This window comes from Saccoglossus kowalevskii, chromosome 1, assembly GCF_978046115.1.
Source record: "Saccoglossus kowalevskii chromosome 1, keSacKowa6.1, whole genome shotgun sequence".
Lineage (NCBI taxonomy): Eukaryota > Metazoa > Hemichordata > Enteropneusta > Harrimaniidae > Saccoglossus > Saccoglossus kowalevskii.
The window spans coordinates 20,308,753-20,316,113 of NC_140641.1; the positions used below are offsets into that span (position 1 = coordinate 20,308,753).

Genomic DNA, 7,361 nt, shown 5'->3' on the forward strand with positions numbered 1-7,361 from the left:
TAAATTCAGTACAGAAGCTCTCATTCTTGCATTTGCAAGATACGTCATAGATGGTAGTACCAAAACTTCATTAATTTTCTTCCCAAACATTTGGGGAAACATCCCCCCCCCTCCCCCAGTTGACTACAGGTGTTGATTGCAATTTAGAAGATAAAAAAAGCAGATTTATTTTTTAAGGAGACAAGTGTAGTATTCAATTGCAAGATTTTATTTTTCAAAAATCACTTTCAGATTATAATTATACCGGTACTTGCACTACTTTTCATTAAGGCAGGGAAGATGCAAGGAGGTTCAACCAAATACTGACACAAAATAGGATGTTTCTTGATGTATGAACTCCAGTAGGGAAATCTATTTTCATGGAGTCTAACCACTCATCCGTAAATATGAATACACAGGATAAATGAGGAATCTAATAAAATGAAGGAGAATGGAAATGTAACATAATTGATTCATTTTATTTTCAAATAACTTTTAAATTGCAAAAAATACATTTAGTACATGTTGTATATCAAAGAAAAATAAGTTTCATTAAATTTGGCTGGTTGCAATAAATATCAAGGCAATGACTGCGAGAAAACATACTCACAAAATCTTGGCACTAAACAATATCCAGTCAATTACATATAATAATTAATAAATTGAGATGAAAAATTTACATAGTATTGTAATTATGAAAATATAAAAAATTGATTTGTTCCTGAAATGACATACCCAGAATAAACAACATACAATACACAATGACTCTAAATTGATTGATATTTATTTTAATTGCGTCATTTTGTAAGAAATAAAGTATTCAAAAATAAAAATTATTTAAAATACTTGAAAACAACTAATAGCAGCAAAAATGTTTTTTATTGAAGAAAAGAGTTGGCAGTACATTAATCATATTATCAATACAACATTGAAATTTATTTGAGTGCAAGCAATATTAAAACAGCACTCCTCAGTGTCCATCCTTGTTTGTGTTTATTTACACTATTATAGTAGTCCGTCCTTCGTTTTCTATTGTTATTTTGATTCATTTAAGTAAATACACTGTGAGATTAGACCTATAGCAACCTGTTGCTTTAAGGAATAATAATGCTGCTTGTCCCCTCCCCTCCCCTCCTTCTCATTATGATTCAAATATTCAAAACTATACAATAACACATTTTCTATGAAAAACAACAATTTGTGAAAAGCTTTGAAATAATTTTGATTGATTGCACTGCTTCCCTGAACTATCGGATCAACCACACTGACTGTAAGTGTTACCAAATATTGCATTGCCTTGATGTCGAAAGGCCATATACAATTTGTTAACTAAACACACTCTACTCGTTGCAATGTTACATGCAGTTTATATTTAACTTGTTTACAAATTGGTAACCATGGTTGCCACAGCTGAGCATCGTCTCTGAAGTGTCTCTTGACTGCATTCTGACAAGTTGATTCACTCAAGTAATTGGTTAAGCCGAGTGAAGTCAAACATCGTAGCTCTGTAAAGTAGTAACTGACACAGCTTTACCCTGCGACCAATGTGTTACCAGCTGTTTCTGAGACGGGCTATTAGAAACAAATTCCGGGAGCTGTGTTTCGATAACAGGATCCTGCATATGGGCATCAGTGATTGAATACTTGTCTTCGTGGGAGACGATATTACCTTTTGATGTTGTTGCTGAACTGTCGCAATTAGGCAATCCCGAATCGTCATCACTCATCACGGTATGCTGGAAGTTATTGTTGTCTGGGAAAACCTCCCCGACACTTCCTGATTGGCTGTACATATTTGGAGGCGGATAGATCATCTGATCAAAAAGTCCTTCCTTTGATTCTCTTTTCTTTTCATGACTACTCAACGAGCGTAAGAAGTCGGCACTAGACAGTCGTCCTCGAGAGAACAAGCGTGGTCGATGCAGATCACCATACCCTACAAAAAGAATAAGACATAACTGTTATAAAAATAATGTTTACAGTTTAATATTCAGTTTACAGTTTATTGTTCACTAAAAACAAAAAATCATCAACACAGAGCGTTTATAACAGCTATTAAACTGAACAAACATCACATTCCAGGGCTGGAAATTCAATAAAACAAATTTGTCAAGAAATCATGAATAACAATTGTGAAGTATTTATACAAACAGTCTTTAAATCGTTAATTTTTAATTTAGTTTATTTAACAGGAAACCACAAAGTCATTGACACCTTTCTGCCATTGATACCTATAACTTCACAGTCCCCCCCCCCCACTGACGGACGTAGTATATACTTACAGTATATTGTTAAAATCATTTATTTTAAACATTTCCAGTACTGATGTTAAATTTCATGACGAGGTGTGAAGTATTTATACAATATGTCTTTAAACCATTATTTTATAATTTAATTTTGATATAATTTTGATACCTATAACATAACAGCCCCCCCCCCACACACACACACACACTGACTGACGTAATATATATACTTATAAAGTTAAAATCATTTATTTTAAACATTCCCAGTACCAGTACTGATGTTAAATTTCTTGACAAGGTGTGAAGTATTTATACAAGCAGTCTTTAAATTTATTTAACAGGAAACCACAAAGTCATTGACACCTTACTGCCATTGATACCTGTAACTTCACCCCCCCCCCCCACTGACTGACTGACTGACTGACTTAATATATACTTGTATTTTTAAAATCAGTTATTTTAATATTTTAATGATTCTTTCAGTGTAAATGAGTGGCATTATAGACTAACATATCTGTTGATAACCTTGGGTGCTCACTGAATCAATATATATTGAGGTGGGGTTATTGACTGGAGTTCTGCATACTTTCTGCCAAGATGACTGATTGTTATTGTACATAGGCATGGCTGTTTTATCCTGTGGTTCACATGCTTCCTTTTGTTATCTCATGTGTCAATACATCACAGGAAGTTTAAATTCCACTTAGCACATTAACTTTGATTTATTGAAAATCATTTTACTTTACAAGGGGTAAATTTTCAGTCAGAGAAACCTAGCAATTCTCACAGAAAATTTTTGTTCACACAAAGTTCCCCAAAGTTGATAGTGACAAAAAAAATTAAACAATTAAATTACATAATTGGATAATAAGTTAAACTGATGCCACTTAAAAGGAAGCTGTATTGACACAGGATGGAACTGTAATTTGGATGTTCTCACCACTGATAGAATGCTTTAAATCTTGCTCACTTCTCAAGACAATAAAACACAACAAATCAATTTGTCCCTATAGGTATTACGCTTGACTCGTTTTGAATTTATTTGTCAAAATTGCATAAATCCAGCAGATACAAGCAGTTTAGTAATAAGTGTATAATATTCATGTCATGTTAAAGAAAAAAACAAGTACATGTATCTATAAAGTTAGACTGAAAATTGTTAATAATTAACTTAATCAAAGAAGAAATTTGACAAATATAGGTTCTGACTTCTAACCTCGGACCCCTGTCATGCCAAAGCTAAATATCCTGGATTGAGTATACACTTCCTTTAGATAATTATTAAATCTCAGTTCCAAAGCAATTTTTTGACAGACAATTTCACTTTTATCTTAACACACCTGAGTGAACATTATCACAAATCTTAAATTGTTTTCAAAGTAAAACTTCAAAATTGTTAAATTATAGTTTAACATTCATAATTGCACTCAAAGGTACTTCTTTTCATTGGGGTCTTGCAAATTTTTGAGAATTTATGCAAATTGCAATCTAGTCAAAGTGAAATTTTTTTTACCAAAATGGTCGCCAATTTTCTGAGGCAATTTTAATTTTCTTTATACATTCTGATTCACACAAATTCAGACAATCTCTCATCTCACACAATAGTTACATGACCCAAATATTGATATTCGCTGATTGTTAGCACGTCGTCCATGCTCGATGTGACCTGGTCTAGTCACTATACCACGACCATGGAGATTGCGTTTTTCGTGATTGTAAATTAATAACGATGTTTTATCTATTCTGTAATTAATCTTTGAATTCTGAAAATGTTAATAAAAATACTGATTTCGAAATATGACAGTATAATAAACAAATAATTCTACAATCAACGAATTTGATTGTAAAACCTACGTAAGTGTGTGCATTCAATTTATCGCTATGTACTTTGTATACTGTAAAATAATTTTCGCTTGGAATTAATTTTCGTAATTTTTGCTGAGGGGATGATTCAGTGAAAATAAAATCCAACGAATATACCTTTTTTCCTATGTTTCACATTCAACTTGTCAAAAATTAGTGAAAATAAATTCCGTACAAAACACTCAAGAAGTCTTTTCAGCGAAAAATTAATTCCAGCTAAAATAAAGTATTTCACAGTATTTGTTTTAGATGTGTAAACAGAAATCCCAACTGGATTTGGTAAGTGCCTCCGACTTCATTTTGAAAAACAAGATTAGTTGTTTCACTTGTCATTGAAAGTTTTTGATACAAGAAACAAAAACATTGCAAGATGTTTCTGAGCCATACAAATAAATACAGTAGTTTACAACATAATTTTAAATGTGGGACATGCTCAAATGCAGCTCGAAGGCCAATCATCCACCTCTTATGTTTTGTGAAAATTTTCTTTTTTCCTTGCTACATTTTAAAGAGTCTGTAACCTGTACTCTGATTGGCCGACTCTTACGCGAGTTTTGCACAAGATTTCCATATACATTGAGTTACTGTGACCGAGATACGATATATAAAAAATGTAACAACGGCAAGTAAAACCAATAAAATATTCATAAACAAACAAACGTAACAATAAGATTATTTTAAAAAATTTAACAATTTAAAAAAAAAAAATGGCTCCTATACCTTAAATCAAATTTTAATCAGATTGTACATTCTATCTGTTTGGTCAAAAAAATTAAAATTGAATGTACAGAAAATTTACCCAAATTCACACAATTTTGAGCAGGAAGACAAAATGGCACTCAAAGGGTTGATAGGAGAAAATTAATTGTCTATACTTATTATAAAAAATAGAATTTACAATGCTACTCTGAAAATATTTTCACTTCTTTTGTCCTGAAGAATTTGCGTGGGCAAGTTTCTGTGACCTTGGGTAGAAGAAAACGAAAGTTTCGCTGTGAAAAAACATTTTTCAAAATTTTTATTTAGATTTCTGAATAAAAAAAATCACCACTTTGTGAATCAATAAAAGCAATGAACAGAAAAACTGATTTTTTTTTTTCTAAATGACTGCAAGACTATCAACTTTCATTCATAATAAAGCTACCATAAATGTTTACATTGTCAAGACAAAGACATCATTATTCAAGTTATACTTCTACCATTCCTAACTATCGTAGCACAACAAACTGTTTTGTATACCTGGGCTGCTGGTACATTAAATATACTGGGAAACTAGAATTGCAAAATCTTTCAAAATTGTTCTTAATTTCTTTGTTGAAATAGTTCATTGCACTCTGTCTACTCCCACCCTTACTACAACATCCAGTCACATAATAACAGACATTGTTTAGACTTATCCACCCACTGACTCATTCCAAAATAGATAAAGATATTTTTTTTTGGCAGCAGTTCATGTAAACAGCTGATATAACTTGATTAAATGCAGTACTGATATATTAGTCATAATACAGCAAACTGCTGCAGGATTGAGAACGTATTTGTATGTTGACACTTTGAAGACCAATGTCAATGTTAGTCCCCTTTCATTAAATACTGTAAAGGGGTTAATTATTCACTGGGTTTTAATTTTGCTTATTTCGCTGACTGGAAAATGCGCTAAATTAAAACCCAGTGAATATGTAAAATTGAGCATAGAACACATTATCTAAATGATAAAACCATGAATTTAAAACCCAATGAATATGCCTAAAATGGTAAATAAGCGAAATTTAACCCAGTGAAAATTAGTCATTTTACAGTACTCCTGCATACTTTTTTTTCAAAAAAAAAATGGACTGATACCTGTATGTAGCCGTGTCCATCAGGTCCAAATTAACAAAAATATAATTTATAAAGAAAAATCGATAAAAAATACAAAATATATCGCCAAACGGAAGGGTACAACAAAACAATGCCTCTTACCTTCTTCAAGATCACACTCCATATAATCCAACTCAAGATTACGTGGTTCCGTCTTTGTTGTTCCCTTTTCCAAATCACCTTTTCTGATTGCAATGGAATGGCGGTGCACTGGACAATATATACACGTAAATAGAACTATAACAAGTACGATCGTGAACCCTAGGGCCGCCGACAAGCCATAAGCAGAGTACCGCCAGAATATCAGCCTTGCAGCTTGGTGGTCGATTATTGCCTGTAGCTTCTGTAGAGGTTCGTGTAAATCTCCCTCCGTGACGGGGTTGCTCATCGGAAGACTTTTCTCGCTAGCAATAATTGCCCCATCTTCTGGGTCAATAACTGGAACCGTAAGCAGATCTGGATTTACTGTTGTTGTGTCGAGATCCTGCTCTCTTTCTGTCTGGAGACGAAATTCTTCCGGGGCTGGCCATGGCGAGCCTGACTGTGGAACATCAACGCATATTCTGTCGCTGAGGTCGTCGCATGGCGTCAGTTCAACTTTCCCTAGCTCCTCGACACAAACAGTGCATGACTTACACCTCAAAGTCATTAAATCGAAGTACCAATTGTCATCAGCACACATGATATTGGCCAAAGCTTCTCCACCACATTGTATTAAAAGTATTGTGGTTATAGCGAACACTGTTCTCGAAATTGAAAACATTTTGTATAAGTTTGTTTTTATTCTGAAATAAAAAAAAGCAAACACTTATTAATGAAAGCATACACAAATCTTAGACAATATAATACCAATTAAATGTAATGCAGACAAAATAGTGCCCAGTTTACACTGGTGGACAAACAACGCGTACCCTGACCGAGCCATGGTACTGACTGGGAAGGGTACAGTTTGCCGGTGACAGTTTCAAAAAATCCCCCAAAAAGAAAACGTACCTGTAATCGCAATAGAGAAAAAGTTCACAGTTTCTGAATCAGATAGTTGAAGTGTGGCTAGACGGTCATACAACTAGCACTTCGGCGCTGAGAGTTCGAGTAGTGTACAATCAGTCCGTTACTCACTAGATCTAGAACACACCTGCCAAAATGACGTCAAAGCATTCGGCGTGGGCGCACCTAGCCAATCATATTGTCGTTTTTCACCGGGCCAATTTAAGTAGACGTAAGTGACCCCCACTCTGTATGTGACCCGGTCAGATGAAGCACATACGTCGGAAGGAATATATAATAATATTTTTATCGTTATCGTGTATTCACTATTGATGTAAAAACACAATAAACTAGTAAAATATAAATGAAATAATCTGTCAGTACACAGTCCCTCATTTGAGGGACTGTGGTCAGTACTACTTACAT

General features: G+C 33.7%; 1 protein-coding gene across 1 annotated transcript; it reads right to left on the reverse strand.

Annotated features, from left to right (window-relative positions):
* Nucleotides 1–439: 439 nt before the first annotated feature.
* LOC100374137 (uncharacterized) lies at nucleotides 440–7,091 on the reverse strand. The gene is made up of 3 exons (XM_002738566.4): nucleotides 6,942–7,091; nucleotides 6,051–6,733; nucleotides 440–1,915 (listed from the first exon to the last, which is right to left on the reverse strand). Exons 2-3 carry the CDS (start codon nucleotides 6,709–6,711, stop codon nucleotides 1,470–1,472), a joined length of 1,107 nt encoding a protein of 368 aa, XP_002738612.1. The 5' UTR covers nucleotides 6,712–6,733; nucleotides 6,942–7,091; the 3' UTR covers nucleotides 440–1,469.
* Nucleotides 7,092–7,361: the final 270 nt, after the last annotated feature.

Coding starts and splice junctions, on each gene's coding strand:
- LOC100374137 (XM_002738566.4), bottom strand. CDS start 6,711: ATGTTTTCAATTTCGAGAACAGTGTTCGCTATAACCACAATACTTTTA. Junction 1,916..6,050: donor GGAGTGTGATCTTGAAGAAG/GTAAGAGGCATT, acceptor TTCTTTTTGTAG/GGTATGGTGATCTGCATCGA.